Source organism: Trichosurus vulpecula, chromosome 5 (genome assembly GCF_011100635.1).
Source record: "Trichosurus vulpecula isolate mTriVul1 chromosome 5, mTriVul1.pri, whole genome shotgun sequence".
Lineage (NCBI taxonomy): Eukaryota > Metazoa > Chordata > Mammalia > Diprotodontia > Phalangeridae > Trichosurus > Trichosurus vulpecula.
In genome coordinates, this window is record NC_050577.1 from 220,288,553 (window position 1) to 220,306,574 (window position 18,022).

At 42.6% G+C, this 18,022-nt stretch overlaps 1 protein-coding gene across 1 annotated transcript in view; it reads right to left on the bottom strand.

The window, feature by feature from the left end:
* PLXNC1 (plexin C1) overlaps positions 1-18,022 on the bottom strand; it is a 232,113-nt gene that overhangs the window by 187,075 nt on the left and 27,016 nt on the right. Inside the window, exons 3-4 of the mRNA XM_036760062.1 lie at positions 4,791-4,925; positions 3,174-3,274 (exon numbers count right to left, since the gene is read on the bottom strand). Coding sequence (XP_036615957.1) covers positions 3,174-3,274; positions 4,791-4,925 — 236 coding nt within the window. The remainder of the gene's footprint in view (positions 1-3,173; positions 3,275-4,790; positions 4,926-18,022) is intronic.

Consider the following 18,022-nt stretch of genomic DNA (forward strand, 5'->3'; position numbering starts at 1 on the left):
CAACGGAGCTAAATGACCCTTCCATTTAATATGGGGAGAGGAGTTATCCTGGGAACATTCTGTGATAGCCAAAAGCAGAAGATATGCTATAAGATCTAACTCCACTTTATTAAACCATTTAAAAACAACCAGACGCAAAGAATGGGAGGGGGACGACCCTGCCCTTTGTCTCTGTTTGTATCTAACCTAGTAACAAAAGGGGATGTTAAAAATAATTTGTTTCAACCCCTCTTGTCAGATTATTTAATGTACCTAAAGGTCCTCATTCATTCATATTCTCCGGCTCCCGGGCTCCCACCCCACCTCCACAGTCTCCCTGGTACTCCACCCCCACCTCCCCATTACTCTTCCTCCAGCTTCCCTCCCTCTCTTTCCCCCACCCTCACCCCATCTCTGTCTCCCTCCCTCCCTCCCTCTCTCTCTCTCTCTCTCACACACACACACACACACACTCACATACTCAATAAAAAGACTAATCTTTCTCAAACAACCTATCCACCAAGGTAACCCTTCCTTCTATTTTTTTTCTTTTAAAGCCAATCAGGACTACCATTGGACATTTTAAAAACTCCTCTTAGGCCTATGGTCAGAAAAGGAAAAGCTTCTCCCTGAGGGTGTCCTTACCAAATCATTTCTATTAGAACAAAAGACCTCAGACAGGTCTTTCAGAGATTTAAAAAAAAAGTTGTTTTCCCTCCCCCTGGGCAGATGGGGGGACAGGTATAGTTTCTTCAAGGATCCATAAACAAAAAATGCAAACTCCAGATGTGAGGCCTCCGGAGGTTGACATCCCCAGTCCCCCTGATCCCCACCCCTAGTATACAAACCTAGGCAAAAAAAAATACCAACAAAAAAACCCCCAAACTCCCAAAACCCAAAAACCGAGCCACGAGGGGAACGGATCCAAAAACTCAGAGCCAAGGTGCTTGGCGGGGCTGGCACAAATGAAATGCGTTTTCATGATCTGCTAATTTTTCAAACCCCGGTCTTGGGCGAGAGACACGAGCTGAGAAGAAGAAAATGTTCCTACCCAATTACAATTATTCATGAGAAGCTCCAGGCTGGGCTTCTTTTCTCTGCCAATAGTTCTTGCTAACACAGCCCTGGGAGGAAGCACAGCCCCATGATAAGGGCAATTACTGGGATCCCCGAACCCCACTTTCAACTTCTTGCAATAAGCCTGAAGGATTCCTTCTCCTTTGTTCATTTTTGACTTCTTGAACTATTCCTTGCCGTCCTGTCTTTATTTCCATCTTCGCCCACCCATCTTTCTCCCTCCATGTCTTCTGCTTCTCTTTCTCATCCTCCTCCCTACCCCTGGGTGCTTCCTCTTACGCCTTGCATTTTTCCAGGTCCGTTTGGATTTATCTGCTCCCACCCACCCCCCCAACCTTTACAAACTTGAAAGCACCAAACTGACAGGGATTGCTGCCCCCCCTCCCTTCCTTGTTCGAGCTATGTCAATGTCTTTACTCCTTGGTTCTATAGCAAGAGCTAGAGAACTGGGTTGTCATGGCAACGGCGGATCCAACCAGGCCAGTCCCAGCAATGTGAGGAACTGCCATGACAGGGGAAAAGTAGCTACAAGTCGCCATGGAGCTCGGGTGGGCCCTAAAGACCATCATCACTCAAGACAAAAGACATGCATCTCATGCCTAAGGACAGAGATGGGATGTCAGACCCATCCTGAGCCTAATCACAAGACGACACCAGCAGTAGCAACATTAGTCCCACCGAGCTAAAGGAATAAATTCAACACTGATGATTTGTCTAAAATGTTCAAAGGTCTCTGTTCTTTTTCATTCTTTTTGAAGATTCTATGGCCTCTCTTTCTGTTTCTGTTTCTCTCTCTCTCTCCTGATGATGGATCCGGAGCGAGGGGAGGCAGACACAAGGCTGGGTCCACAAAACTCAGGTAGCCCAGGGCAGCCCAAGAGAAACAACATGGTGAAAATGACATTGGTTATTGAAGTTGATGAGAATTAATTAGGTTTGCATAGTGACAATTCAATTAGTTCAGGGAGTAGTATATATTTATTCCTATTTAAATTATTCTATATATACTTATATGGGTTATGTCCTTCATTAGAATGTAAGCTTCTTGAAAGTAAAGATGGTTTCAATCTTTTTGTCTCCCCAGCACCTAGCACACAGTAGGTTTTTTAATAAATATTCACTGACTGAAGGGTATTGTTTTGGGACTCTAACCAACTAGGCAAAAAGGTGGTACAATAGATAGAGTGTTGGGCCTGGAGCCGGGAAGATCTGAGTTCGAATCTGGCCTCAGACACTTCCTAGCTGTGTGACCATTGGCAAGTCACTTAACCTCTATCCACATGTTTCCTCCAATGGGGATAATAATAGCACCTACCTCACTGGTTGTTGTAATGATTAAATGAGATAGTGTTTATAAAGTGCTTAGCATAATACCTGGCACATAGTAGATGCTTAATAAATGCTTATTCCCTTCCCTTTCCCTTTTCCAACCTGGGGCTAAGCTCTCCTGAATGGTAGATAGATGAGTGAGTGGATTAACTCCCCCTCAAAAATAGAAAATCTTTGTTTACTCTTTTTTTTTTGTCTTTGCAGCCTCATCCTAGAACATAGTTAAATCCTTAATAAATCCTTGTTGAAAAAATGATTTAGTGAAAATTCACCTCAACCCATTATACGGCCCCAGATCATAAATCACAAATGCTTCACATCCCATCGGAGCCACCCACAAGCACAGGAGAACAACCTGGCTCAAGCATCTCACTCTCCTGACCACAAAGCCTTCCCTATATCCTACTCCTCACATGTGTTGCCATTTCTCCCACAGAGTTAAAGAAATAAAATCAATGTTGATGACTTGTCTAAAATGTCCAAAGGTCTCTGTTCTCTCATTCTTTTTGAAGGCTCCTGCCTCTCTTTTGAGGAGTCCTGATGGTTGATCTGGAGGAGACAGGCAAAAACAACGCCAGTTCCCCAAAACTCAGGTAGCCTGGAGTGGCCCAAGACAAACAACACGGCAGAAATGACATTGATTATTATTATAAATGACTCCCATCCCCATTTGACTGAAAAGGTAGAGACTCTTATACTTAGATACCTAGTGCTTAGGGAATAACATACCATCTACTTCCCAAATCTTGTTTTCGAAAATGAGTGTTGAGAAAGAATTCAGGAAATACCTTTGGAGAGAATGACACCAACCACAGTGGGGATCCATTGCTGTCAGACACGCTGTACAGGATTGATGATTGTTGCAATTGGCCATGGGAATTCTTCTAATCTAGAAGTGAAGATGACAACAACTCAGAATTAAAACCAACATGGTGGCAGAAACTCATCAGCATGTCTAGTGTGGAACCCACAAAAGGAATGTTTATCAGTTTAAACTTTGAATTCCTCAGCAATTAGGAGGTACGTTAAGATATATACCCACAGGCGTCTTAACATCAGGTCCCCTGGTTTTCACATGGTCAACAGGACTTTAACAGTCAATGGAAATGGTGTTGAGGAGGCCAAAAGAAATGGGGATGCTGGTGGTGTTACACTGAGGTGTGGACGTTCAGAGGAGAACCAGACACCGGACAGTCCTCACAGCATCCTCAGATATGGCCCCATCCCTTTGTCTCTTTGATCATACCTCTCTGCTCCCACATCAGGCTAAACCTGGAGATGGGACCTAGATGGGCAGATAAAGAAGGGTGGACCTGATGCCGTTTGGAGTGCCCACCAACTCTAAATCCAGGATTCTGTGACGGGGTTTTGATGATCAAGCAGTTATCTCATCCCAGGGCTACTGAGCCTCCTGTGACCTAGAGCTTGGAGCTCCAGAGCCTCCCTAAAAAGGATGTCATAGCAGTGATGTCAAAATCAGCCTCTTGAGATAATGGAGGTCAAAATGCTTTGTCAACTACAAATCTCTATACGCACATAAGATATTGCAGAGATAGAGCACATAGAGACCTTAGAAGGTCATCTACTCCAACCCCCTCATTTGACAGTTGAGGAAACTGAGGTACAGAGAGCTTAAAAGATTGCCCAAGGTCTCATTAGTAGTAAGTGGCAGAGTTGGGATTTGAACTCAGGCCCAATGATTACAAGTTCTGTATTCTTTCTGTTATCAAGCTACCTCCAAAATTTGTGTATGCAGAAGGGCAAGACTAGTAAAATAACCAAGTGACCTACATAGCAAAGTAAAATATGACATACATTTCATCTAAAAAAAAAAAACAAAAACTTGTACTCCAGCATGGTGCATGAGTCTCTGGCCCGCCATTAATCTCCAACACCAAATTCACAGGGATGTCCCATAGGGCAGATCACTAAACCTATACAGCCATCCATCTTGGACACAATAATAATAACAACGGTTGACATTTATAAAGCGCTTGAATATTCTTCAAAGCCCTTGACAAACATAATCTAATTTGATCATCGCCACCACGGCCACCCTGGGAGGTCGGCCGTACAGGTATTATTAAAAGTGCTAAATCCAGCAAGGATGGCAAATTCAGTTACCCTCCTTGTGCACCCATTTGCATGCACACCCCCACCTTGGAAAACCCTGGCTCTGAAAATATAGCCAATAATAAAAATGTCTAAATAGGTAATATTTCCTAGTTACTTACTGACAGTAAGATTTTTAAATTCGATTCCCGTGAATTGGTGCGGGCCTATTCAGAGTCTCCAAGCACTATTTAAACTGTGCAGTTCAAAGGGAACGCTTCACTGCTGGAAAATGACATCAATTAAACAATTTTATTTAGAAGTCGGGAGCTCGGGTGGGTGTTTCTACCTACCTCTTTCCCAGATGCTAGGTAGATGTAGGTATTATTCTCTGGGTCAGGAACAAGTTTGTGGAAAACAGGTGTTTCTTCTTTAATTTCATAGATAACTTCAGGGCAATTGGAAGTCAAATTCTCACCAAGAATAACCTATTTTTTTTAACAAGAGAAATAAGATTTCTATTAAATTCTTTGAACAGGAAGATAACAAAACCAACGTTTGTAATCCTAAAACGACGCTCCTTTCAATTGCTTGCTATATGCTACAGTAATACAGTGCTTAGGCAGCTTTTTCATTTCTTGATTTTCAACAATGGTGATAAGAATAAGCAGAAGGGTCTCTTGGTGCCGTGGCCCTGAAATAATGCACGCACATGCGCGCCGATCGGCTTTTTAAATGCTTTTTTTTTTTTTGGCCATTTTTCCACACGAAGTTTCCTTGTACCCTATTCTGTATTCAGGCCAACCCTCAGGGTTGCTTCTCTATCAGGAGCTATGGATGACAGCTCATTAGCACCAGGCTGGAGAAGGACAGTCCTATAGGATGGTCGGTGTTTCTTCAATTATTCTATACCCATTTTTAACTTTTAAAAAATCATTGATTTTTAAAAAAATACATATTTTTAAAATGTGAAAGAACATGAAATAGATATAGATGTGGATATTTGCATGTATACAGATATATCATGTGTAGTCATATGTACTATATACTGATTTTTTTTTCTGGTCTAGACCTGTGATTTCACTGGTCCAGGCAACTAATGGAAAGAAATCCTTTCTACTCATACAGATCGGCCAGTTAACCAGCATTTATTAAGCCAGGCATTGTATCAGGTATTAGAGTTGTATAGACAAAAATGAAGCTGTTCCTGCCCTCAGGGAGCTTCCCTTCTTCCAGAGGAAACAGCTCTCAAACTTTCCTCAAGTGTAGGTCTATATCAGTCATCATCAGCCAACAAGCATTTATTAAGTGTTTACTGTATTCCAGGACAGACAGCTAAGTGGAGTAGTGGATAGAGTGCTTGGCTTGGAGTCAGGAAGATTTAAGTTCAAATCCGGGCTCAGACTCTTGTATGACCCTGGGCAAGTCCCTTAACTCTGTTTACCTCAGTTTCCTTATCTGTAAAATGAGCAGGACAAGGAAATGGCAAACGACTCCAATATCTTTGCCAAGAAAACCCCAAATGGGGTCACAAAGAGTTGGCCGTAACTGAAACAAATGAATAACAATAATATGTTCCAGGCACTATACCAAGCTGGAGATACAGAGAAAGGCAAAATTCGTGCCTGCCCTCAAGGAGCTCACAGACCAGTCAGAGAGACAACATCTACCTATTCTGAAACTTAGTCTTAGGCAGTTGGCTGCCTGGAACGCCGAGAGGTTCAGGGGCTTGCTTAGGGTCTGTTTATTTGCTTTTTTTCAAAGACTAACCAAGGAAATATAGTCATCGGTTGTGAGGAAGAAAGACAGTAGGAGGCAGATCCCTCCGGGGAGCAGGGGTCAACCAAGGATATCTCTCCATGAAAGCCAAACTGATCATGCATGAGAAAGCAGCAGAGTGAGGCTTGAACCCAGACCTTCTTGTTGCTTCTCACAGTGATAATACATATATACGTGTGTGTATATGTATGTGTGACGTATGTAGACACACTCATATTCTGGTTCTGAACTATAATTTCCTTGGCATGGGTATGGGGAATCGCTGGCAGAGAAACTCCCTTCATCAATGCAGCCTGACAATTTATCTGTAATTTATAGTGTCTGGAGCTGGGGTTCTTAATCTTTCCTGGGTCACAGAGCCCTTTTTGGCAATCTAGTGAAGCCCAGGGACCCTTTCTCAGGATAATATCTATTGCCTACATGCATAATGGAAGCAAATGCTAACTTCAAATTTCGTTCAGTCATTTCAGTTGTGTCCCACTCTTCTGGACCCCATTTGGGGTTTTCTTGGCAGAGATACTGGAATGGTTTCCCATTTCCTTCTCCAGCTCATTTGACAGATGAGGAAACTGAGGCAAACAGGATAAAATTACTTAAGCAGGGTCACACAGCTGGTAAGAGTCTGAGCCCAGATGTGAACTCAGTTCTTCCTAACCCCAAGCCAGAAGCTCTATCTGCCTTAACACCTACCTTCCCTAGCTTTCAATAGTTTTTTCAATTAGAGGCTAGTAAAAACAAAGATGGAATTTTTTTTTCCCATCCAAGTTCATAGACCTCTTAAAATCTATTTACCTACCAAACCTGGGGGATCTGTGGACCAGATGCTAAGTATAAGAAACCTTGGTTCAGAGAATGACTTGGGAGCACAGGGAAATTTGGTGACCTGCCCATGGTCACAAAGGTAAAGAGGTCAGAGGTCAAATTTGAACCCAGGTCTTTCTGATCCTTTTTTTTGGGTGGGGGGCAATTGGGGTTAAGTGACTTGCCCAGAATCACACAACTAGTAAGTGTCTGAGGGTGGATTTGGACTTGGTTCTCCTGACTCCAGGACTGGTGTTCTATCCACCATGCTACCTAGTTGCCTCCGGTGTAGAGGTGGGGTGGTGGTCATCTTTCTCATCGCAAGGCTGATTCTCTATCCTCTGTGCCATGCTTCCTCCACACCTTACTGTGTTTTGGGGTCCAGATTGATACAGGAGCTCATGGTGCAGAAACTCCCCCCACTGATGCAAATCAGATATTCTTCACTAACTTACAGTCTTAGCAAGTTGCCTGGGGTCACCGAGAGCTATGCTGAGGGTAACACAGTCAGTGACTATCAGAGATGAAACTTGAACCCAGGTCCTCCTGATTCTAAGGTCAGCTCTCTAATTTCTATCTCACACGCTGTCTCTCATAGATATGTTCCCCAGTAATATTTGGGTACATTGGGAAAATTGAAGAAACCTACTCGGCACTCCATCTTTTCCACATTAACTCTCCAAAGTGCGCCTTGTAATTAGTCCTGGTGACTGCGTCTGCCATCTCCTGTTGTCATTTGGGAAGCCGCTGCTTTCTCACTGGCTGTTGAACCATTTGGCTTCCATCGACAAATTCCCTTGGCTGACTCCTGCTCCCCAGAAGGGTCTGCCTCCTACCATCTTTCTTCCCCACAACCAGTGACTAGGTTTCCTTGGTTAGTATTTGAAAAGAAACCAAATGGATGTGTTATTTGAAGTTCTCTGTTCTATTACCTGGTCCTGCTTCCAAGTCTAATAGCAGGGCTCCCTAGAAATCTCATTAACTCTGTACTAATATGCTACATCGCCACCTCACAAAACAGGAAAGGAGACAATATGGTGGAACACATAGCATCTCAGAGTAATCGTAGTGTCCCTGGCAACTTTCTGAGACCATAAATAGAGCCGCTGAGAGTACTCAGTTTCCCTTACTTACCTATGGGACCTTGGAAAAGTCACAGCAGTTTTAAATCTCAGTGTCCCAATCTGTACCTAGATGACTGACCTCTAAATTTCCTTCCAGTTCTAAAGTGATCCAGTTACAGACCAGGTGTCTCCACTCCAATGAAACAGCATGCCCCATCCCCAAACCAAAAAAACCATACAAAACAGGAACAATTAGCAGTTAGGTTTCCAAAGAAAGAGGGAAAGCCCCATGTCTCAGGATATATAAAAATATTCTATATAAAGCCCTGGATACAATCAAGTAAGTGATATTTACAGATGAATAGGCAAGCACTGACAGAAACATGGACTTGGGGATATTCTTCTTTTTTTCCATTTCTAATTCATAAGCTTGATTAATCATCTGGGATTCAAATAGCTCCATGCAAGAGGAGCTATCATTATGGAAAATAGATGTTTGGGAGAACAGAGTGTCTGCCAGCCAAAAAAAAAAAAGGGATGAGAGAAAAATTCTCAAGTGCTGCTCAAGCTCTCTGTTGCTACGGACAGGGGAAGAAAGGCGGTGGTTGCTTCTGAAATGAGACAGCCCAGGTGGAACCCACAATAATGTTTCTGAGTGATTCATGATACCAGAGGCATCGATCTGAAAGAATCCACCCCATTTTCTGGTTTTTCAGTTGAGTTTGAAGAGACCTTGTCATTCTATTGTGGAGATGAATTAAAAAAAATAATTTTACAACATTCACTCAGAAGGAACAGCATTGACAGGAAAGGCAGAGTGGCACAATAAACAGAGAGTTGGCTTCAGAGCCAAGAAGATCTGAGCTAGAGTTCTTCCTCTGACACATGCTGGCTGTGACCCTGCCCCAGGCAATTATCTAATAAGACTATAAGTTGTACAGTGGAAAGAGAAGAGGACCTGGGTTTGAATTTACTTGTGTTACTTTGGGAAAAGATGATTAACCACTTTCGACCTCCCTCAATATCCTCCTCTCTCTTAGGTCCTTGTCAGCCCCACAAGACCTTGTATCTTCACGGTCACTTTGGGCTAGTGGTGACCACTGGGGCCTGGAGTATTAGCAGAGAATCATCCTCAGCTTTATGGCCAAGTCACAGAGTATATGGTAGGGTGTTGCCAACACCAACATCTTGTCACTTTTTTGAAATGGACTGCTCTATCTTCCCTGAAGCTTGTTCTGGTAACCTGCAGTCACTATGCTTAATCTGATGAATCTGGGAGCAAGTTTTTAGCATTTTTAAATCTTAGTTCCTTTATGGAGACAGTTCCAGCTCCACCACAAGCAGGACAAAAAAATGGGTTTCATTTACTGCCTGCGGGACTTAAAGTACATATAAGGAAGATTTTCTCAATACCGTGGATTCTCATCTTATATAATGCTGCCTTTCCCCTGACCTCCTCAGCTGGCAATTGTGGCATAGACAGGATTCAGACCTGGAAGAAGAAATACTGGAGACCACAAGATTTAGAGTTGGAAGGGGGGGGGGCCAAAACAACTAACCCTAAGTCACACAGGTCACAATAAATCAATCAATCCACATTTATTAAGCACCTACTATGTGCCAGGTACTCTGCTCAGTGTTGGGGGATACAAAAAGAGGCAAAAGATAAATCACTGCCCTCAAGTGAGCTTACAATCTAATCATAAGTATACGGAGCCAAGATTTTAATCCACACTCACTGAATTCAGATCCACCCATTCTCTCCACTGTTCTGAATCCCATTCTGTCATATTCCTGATGTGGAAACTGAGGCCTAGACAATGACTTGCCTAAGATAATATAGCAAGAGAACTGGTTGGGGCTCCATGTGCACTGTTCCCATGATCCTTACCAGATGAGATAACGTGAAGAATACAAAAGGTGCTTAATAAACGTTTATTCCTTTCCCTTCTCCTAACTTACTACATACAGCATGTACATCAGACATCTGTGTGTTTCTTATCCCCTAATAAACCATAAACTTACAGGATAATATTTGTAAAGTGCTTAGCATGGTCCTGGTACACAGTAGTAATAAAAGCTTGTTTCCTTTGCTCCTTGTATAACATTGTGTCCAACAGAGTGCATAGCACCGTGTCTTTTATACTGTAGCCGCCGAATAAATATTTGTTGAGTGGGAGATCATATAACCTCCGTTTCCAGAGAGCCCAGGTTTTCGTTGTTTTCAGAAGGAATAAATGAATTAATGAATGAACATTTATTAAGTACCTAAAATGTGCTAGGCACTGGATACAGAGACAAAAATAAAACACTCCTTGCTTTCAAACAGTTTACACTCCACTGGGGAGGGGCAAATGGGAAGCCCATAAATAAATAGACCAACAACCAATCAATCGATACAGTCGATTTAGAGGGACATCGAATCCTACTAGAAGGAAATATTTCCCCTGCAATGTTGTAGTTCTGTTCACAGTCGACATCAAATCATGCTGACTTTTTTTTCCCCAAGAAAAACTCATAGACTTGGAAGCTTCCCACAAAAGAACTCCCAGCTCTTCTGGTTGCCAAGCTCAAAGTAGAGGAAGAGATGAAGATTAAGGCAAACAATGTCTGGGAAAATTCCTTCCAACAGGTGGGATTAGCCAGGTGGGATCTGTGAAATGAATGTAGCTCCTGATGGTAGAAGAGGTAGAGAAGTCTGAATTTTGAACCACAGCAAACAGCCTCAGCCAACACACATCCTTCTGTGGGCAGGGTCTTGGGTTTGATCCTGAGCCACTCCACTTCCTCTCTGACAGAACCTCAAGACTCACTCCAACCCAAACCAGGCTGGGCCACCTCCACATTCAGAGTGCCAACTCCAGGCTTTTCTTGATGACAGAGATAGAGTTGGGCTCAGATTCAGAATTATAAGGCCCTCAGAGGCCCATCTAGCCCATCTCTTTCTTTTACAAATGAGGAAACTGTGTTCCAGAGGGGGAAATGATTTTGGGAGAATCATGGCACCACCCTGGGCCTCAGTTTCCACATCTGTAAAATAAGAGGGTTGAACCATATGCCCTCTAAAATCCCCTTTGGTTCTAAATCAGGAGTTCTTAGCCTGGTGTAAGAGAGAGGTCTAAATGGCAAGAGCTGGTAATTGACGCTCTTTGAAAATTTGCTCCTTGGTGCAGGGCTATTAACCTTGACCTTATTACGTATACAGAGGTCCTTGGATAGATTTCAGGGGGTCCATGAACTTGGATGGGGGGAAAAATTACATCTTTATTTTCAATAATGGCTAACTTAGCACATCCTTCAATTATGATAAACAGCTAAACAAACATTATTCTGAGATTTCATCAGATTGCCAAAGGACCCCACGACACAAAAAAAGGTTAAGAATCCCTTCTCTAGAGTCCTATGGTCTATTTCAAGTCTATGCCTAAGGGAAAGGAGTCCCAGACAGGTTAAATGATTTGCCCAAGAGAGAGCATGGTATAATATACAGAATGTTGGACTTGAATTCGGGATGACATGGGCTCAAATCTTACCCTAGATACTCACTAGCTGTTTGATGCTGGGCAAGACACTAAACATCTCTGGGACTCAGTTTCCTCCTCTGTACAATGAACAGATTGGACCTGATGACCACTAAGGCTCCAACTCGCTATGAGTCAACGGTCCTATGACCACACAAGTATTAAGGAATAGAACCTATGAGGAAACTGAGGGGATTAGGACAGCAAGTAGCAAATTGTGGGAATAGAGTGAGCCACACTGATTCCATCTTGTGACTCAATTCTCAAGCTAGCTTAGTTTCTATTCAGTTATGGTTCTAGTACAATTTCTGTCCTATGAGAGAACTTTATTCAATTGGGAGAACTGGAGAAAATTTTATTGCACTGTTTGAACCTAGACTTGCATGGCTGGGAAGCTGGACCATCTCCTGCTTAGAGACCACCACCTGCTGCTTAGAGATCCCTAACCAAGGACCTGGGTTATGCCGACCAGAAACTTAATCAGACCCAATGACTGATGGAAGGAGTTTTCTCACACTTGTACATCTCAAGTAACCCACATGTCTTTTCTGAAAAGTGGCCCTGTGCTGATGAATCAGTAACTGTTTCCACATTCCTTTGATAGTTTACAGATGCTTGGGGGGAGGGCGACATCTTTCTTTCTGAATTCAGGGAAGTGTACCTGTTCACTCTCCCCCTCCCAACTTACAAAGTCCTGAATCTTTTCTCCAATCAGTGATCAGATTACCTAATGTTGTATTATTTCCTTTTAATTAATTGATATTATTTGATTAATTACTTTTAATGTACTAAAGTCTGTCTCCCCCTGTATTCAGGGTCCAGGTCTAAGCTGAGGAGGTCTGGTCCTGCTTTGTTAGGCAACTGGCACTCAATGCTTAATAAACTGAATGGGCATTGCCTAAGACAAACTGAAACTGTGGGAAAGAATTTAATTTAGAAAGGCCAAGGTCCCCCACTGCATCCTGGGCCATCACCAGTCAGTCATCTTGACTGTCTTGCCACTGGACTTTGATGACTCTGGAGGAGAGAGTGAGGCTGATGACTTTGCATAGCTCTGCCTCACTTAAATCCAATTCACTTGCAAGTCAAGGCATCACCCTCATGATGTCATTGGTCGTCTTCAAGAAGGAAAGATGAACAACAAAATCTACATGCTCAGATTAAACGTTTGTTCTCAGTCATTCCACTTCTTACCAGCCACACCTAGACCTGAATCCAAGTTCTCTTGGCAACAAAATCTAGCTGGGGTGGGAGGAGGTTTTTTTCCTAAATATTTCCATTCCCACTGCCGCATGGTCCTCTCTGGCGTGATCTCGAGTCTCTCGTGTTGGCTTAAGAACACCAAGCCAGGCTGCATGCAAAGAAACCACCTTTGGTGAAAATCTTAAAAATCTTAAACATCACCAAGTGAGGACTCCACACCACATGACATCAGAACAAGGAAACTATCACCACAAAATGTCACCAGGATAAGGAAAATGAGGGAGAAAAAAAAATCCAAAACACTTTTCTTTCTTTCTTCACTGATATCGTTGGGAAGAGGAAGCCAGGAGGACTAGAAAGCTATGACAGACCACACCAAATCTCATTTCTCATGCCTCATTCACAAGTCATCTCTTTCTGATCACTGTTCTAGAAGATACTGCTGAAAGCCCCCACTCAAATGACAAACCTACCACATGAAGAGCCAAAGGAAGCAAGATAACTGTACCCAAGTGTTATGAGGGTACTCCTAGGGTTAGACAGAAAAACACAGACAAAACATAAAGATTAAGGGAAATTTCACTCATGGTTGTTATTGGGTTTTTTTTTCTATTAAATACTTAAACCAATTTAAACTTCCAGGGAGAGAAGTGAGATGAATGTTAAGGTCCTATCAGGGGTGGGGAATCCGTAGCCTCGAGGCCACATGTAGCTTTCTAGGTCCTTGTGTGTGGCCTTTGGATCAAATCCAAACTTCACAGAACAAATCCCTGTAATAAAAGGATCTGATCTGTAAAACTTGGACTCAGTCAAAAGGCTACACTTGAGGACCTAGACAGCCACATGTGGCCTCAAGGCTGCAGATTCCCCAACCCTTTAGGCTGTGTAAAAACTAGAGAGACATGGAGTCAATTTAAATTTGGGGGGGGGGTGCTCCTGAAGATCTTGAGAGAGAGTGAACTGGAATTTAGGGGAAGGGAAGGTGGGCTTCAGAGCACTCTGAAAACAATTTGCTACGGAGCCCAACCTCCACATTTGCAGCAAGTATCCTTACAACCTCTTACTGCCCTGTTAGGCCCTCGACACCCCAGATTTCAGGTCTGCTTTTGGCTCTGTAACCAGCTTTCCAGGGATCTGAACAGAAACCTCAGTTGAGGGGCAAGAATCATTTCTGTGTTTGAGAATAATGGTTTCTCCAATTTCTTCCATCTTTCTTTCAATGTTATAAAAGCCAATCAAAGACAGATTTCAGCAGATTAGCAGAATTCGAGGCAGATCTTGGCAGATCTCTTGAGTGTTAAATAGTTTAGCATTATGTCTTGATGAAGGGGAAAAATGTTTCCCTGAAACTGTGTTTAGATTTGCCCCAAGGACTGACTAAATCAAAGCAATAAATGGGGGAGGGAGCCTTGAGAAGCCTGCATAAAACAACTGTACCCATAATTGAGATTATATGATAGCTTGCATTTCTAAACCACCAAACCCACAAATCCAGGTGCAGCTAAGACAGCATTTGCTCTAGAGTCAGAGGACCTGGGTTCAAATGTCACCGCTAATGCTTACTCCCAGAGTGACCTTGGATAAGTCTTTTATCTTCCCCATCTCCCCACCCCTTCCCCCAATCTATAAACTAAAAACTGTGGCTAGGTCCTGATTAGTACAAATAATGAAACCACAATCAATCCCCTCATGTAGTCCCATGTATTCAAATTTGTACCATACACAAAATGTGGCAGGTACCAGGTCTAGAGTCAGGAAGACCTGAGTTCTCAATTCCAGCCTCAGACACTTACTAGCTGTGTGACCCTGGGCAAGTCACTTAGTTGTGTTGGCCTCAGTTTCCTCATTTGTAAAATGAGCTGGAGAAGGAAATGGCAAACATCTCCAGTATCTTTGTCAAGAAAACCCCAAATGGGGTCATGAAGAGTTGGACACTACTGAAAATAACAACAGAAAGACTTGCAGCTCCATAGAATAGGCAGTAAGAATTCAAATAATGCATGCAACCACTTCAGGGGGCATTCCTTATTTGCGCTAATCAGGACCTAGCTAGAGATGGCCTTTGAGGTCCTTTCTTGCTTTAGATGCATGATCCTAGGAGTAGAAGCTAGGTGCCCTAACTCCAAATCCCATCCCGAGTTTTCTTCTCTTTTTCCCTATCATGAATCCTCTACCTTAAGGTTCTTTTTTTACTTTGAGGAATAGAAGCGAGCCAGACAGATGAGAGGAAGAAGGAGGAGGAAAGAAGGTGAGCTCTCTCACCCTTCAAGATCACAAATCACTTTACACACATTACCTTATTTCAACCTAACCACCTTAAGAAGCAGATATTGGAGGTATGATCAGACCCATTTTACAGATGAGGATACTGATGCTTGTGTTGTTGTTGTGATTGTCTTTTGCTCTTGAGGAGGACCATGACATCAGGGGAATGATGACATGACTTGCAGCTGACTTTGATTTGAGTGAGGGAGGGCTGTGCAAGGTCAACAGCCTCACTTTCCCCTCCAGAGCCATCTGGGTCCAGTGGCCTGATATTCATCAGGAAGACTGGAGATGGCCCAGGATGCCGATACTGATGCTGAGAGACTTAACACTATACCAGGCTACTTCCCTGACGAACCATCATGTAAGGATAATCTTGGCCTGGACACATACTGTGTGCCCTGGGGTAAAAGTCACTTAACAACCCTGTTCCTCCTGTTTTCTCATCTGAAAAATGAAGGGAATGGGCTAAAGTGCCACTAAGATCTCTTTCAGCTCCAGCTCTACAATCCCATGCACTCAGTGATGTAGGCTGAGCAAATATTATTTAACCAATTCTACAGAGATTAAGTGGCATACTCAGGGTCACAGAAGAGCTGAGACTTCCAAGTCTAGTTTTCTTTCCTATTCGCAAAGCTGTTCCTATTTATCGATACATTGGCTCATGGGAAATGATCAGGGAGAAATAACTTCAAACTATTTAAATCAACGTTTTGGTCAAAGTGACTAGACTAGAGAGTATAGACTTAGAGCCAGAAAGGACCTCAGAAGCCAATGAATCCAACGCCCTCATTTTACAGATGAGGAAACTGAGGCCCTGAGAGGTTGAGTCATGGAAAATCACATAATCAGTAAGCCACAGAGTTGGGATTTGAACCCAGGACCTTTGGAACTCTTTCTCCTATAATAAAGTGATCTAGGACCCTACAATCACACAGGGAGTAAAACCCCAGAACTGAGACTTGAACCCAGGTCAGATGCCTTTAAATCCTGCTTGTTACCAAAAAGAAAAACCAAATTCTCCTCTTACAGATTTCAGTTCCAATGATCTCTCCTGCTTACTTAACTGAGCAATTGTCAGCAAATCCCTTTTAATTCCTTGCACTTCGGTTTCCATTATTATTTTTAATGGGGGGGTGGGGTGGGGGTAGATGACATCTTCCTAGATCTAAATCCCAGGATCCCAGGGATACTCAGATCAAAGGCTGATTGATTATAGAATTCACCAATAAGGCTTCTCCAAACTCACCTAACTTTGTATCTGCTATGCTAATAAGAAAGGGCAAGGTTAACGGGCCTGTACCAGAAAAGCAAATTTCCAAACATAGCATCAATTACCAGCTCTTACTATTTAGAAAAAGCTCTAGGCCCATGCCTCTTTTGGCCCTGGAAAGTGAATCACTTTTCAGAATTCAGCAGCATCAGCTCAGAGGCCCCTCTCTGCCCCACAAGATGGGTTTTACTGGTTAGTGAAGAATTTGGTGGGTTTTCTCCCAAACACAGTTCGAAGCCTGACTTGTGGCCCATGCAACAGGAATTCCTAAGAGCTGAATACAGTTTGGCCCCTCTTTTCTGCTGATCTCAGTGGAGACGCTGACAATTGAAAAATTATAGTGTGCATTCGTGTACAAAAAGGAAGTCAAAGGGGAAATAACCAGGAGAGTTGCCGACCAGACATGCCGTAAGGCAGAGGCAGCCAGAGGATGGGAGAATGAGTGAGTGGTATATTATCAACAGAACCTTTTTATCCAAGTTCTGATAATGCCGAGGTATGAGTGTTGGACTCACTTGTCTAATCTCATGATCTCCCTTTGTGAGAATTCATGACAATGGTTACTTTAGAGTCCATCATAGCTACTCTAGGGGACCGTAGCTGTTAGAGGACAAGAACTGTCTTCCTCTATGGCACAAATTCCCAATTTTTTTTTGGTTCCTCCTAATTTTCATTAATGTTTCATATATTCTTTCTTCAACATGAAAGGAAATAAATTCTAGAATTTACCATACAACATGTACATTTTAGAAGTTAGATAAAGAGAATGATTAATTTCAAGAGGATAACCCCAGTATCCCTCATGACAAGTTTCTCACACCCCAGGTTGGGAATGTCCATTCTAGAGCACTGAGTAAACTCTTTAAGGTAGGTGACTTAGTGGAGGGAGCACGAAACCTGATTCCAAATCCAGCCTCGGACACTTTACTAGCTGGGTGACCCTGGGCAAGTCACTTAACCTCTGTCTACAAACTCAAAATTTTGTAAATTTTGGAACTCAAAATTTTTTATTTTGCTAAATAATTGCTAAAATTGCTAAATAAATGCTAAAAATTGTCTTTACATATAATTCGAAAAAATAAAATACTATTCAAAATAAATATTAGCTATTATTATCATTACTTCAGCTTGCCTCAGTTTCCTCATCTGTAAAATAGGGATATACTAAAAGCACCTACCTCCCAGGGTTGTTGTAAGGATAAAAAGAGCTAATAATTATAAAGCGCTTAGCACAGTGCCTGACACATAGTTAGCACATAGTAATCCTACTCGTTGGTACTGTTATTATCATCGGCGACTGTTCTACTTCTGTCTTTGTTTCCTTAGTGCATAGCACAGTGCCCTGAACATTGTAGGAACTTACTACGTTTGGCTAATTGTGGAACCACCCCTAGGAAGGCAAGTGCCTTAGCCTAGATGACCCCAAGGTTTCTTAAAAGCTGTGGTAGACTCCAGAATCCTCCCACTCTCAGAGTGACAGATAATACAGGCAGGATCTAGGCAAAGAGAAAACCCTTAACTCTGACTAGGCTCCCTTTCTTTCCCTGATCCAGGTTTTAAAGATAATGCTGTTGGACATAGTTGCCTTTTCCACCCACTTACAAGTGAAAAAGTCATCTGACATCTCAGCTAACACTCAAAAATCTAATGCTTTTAAGTGGCACCAAATTTTATCAAAG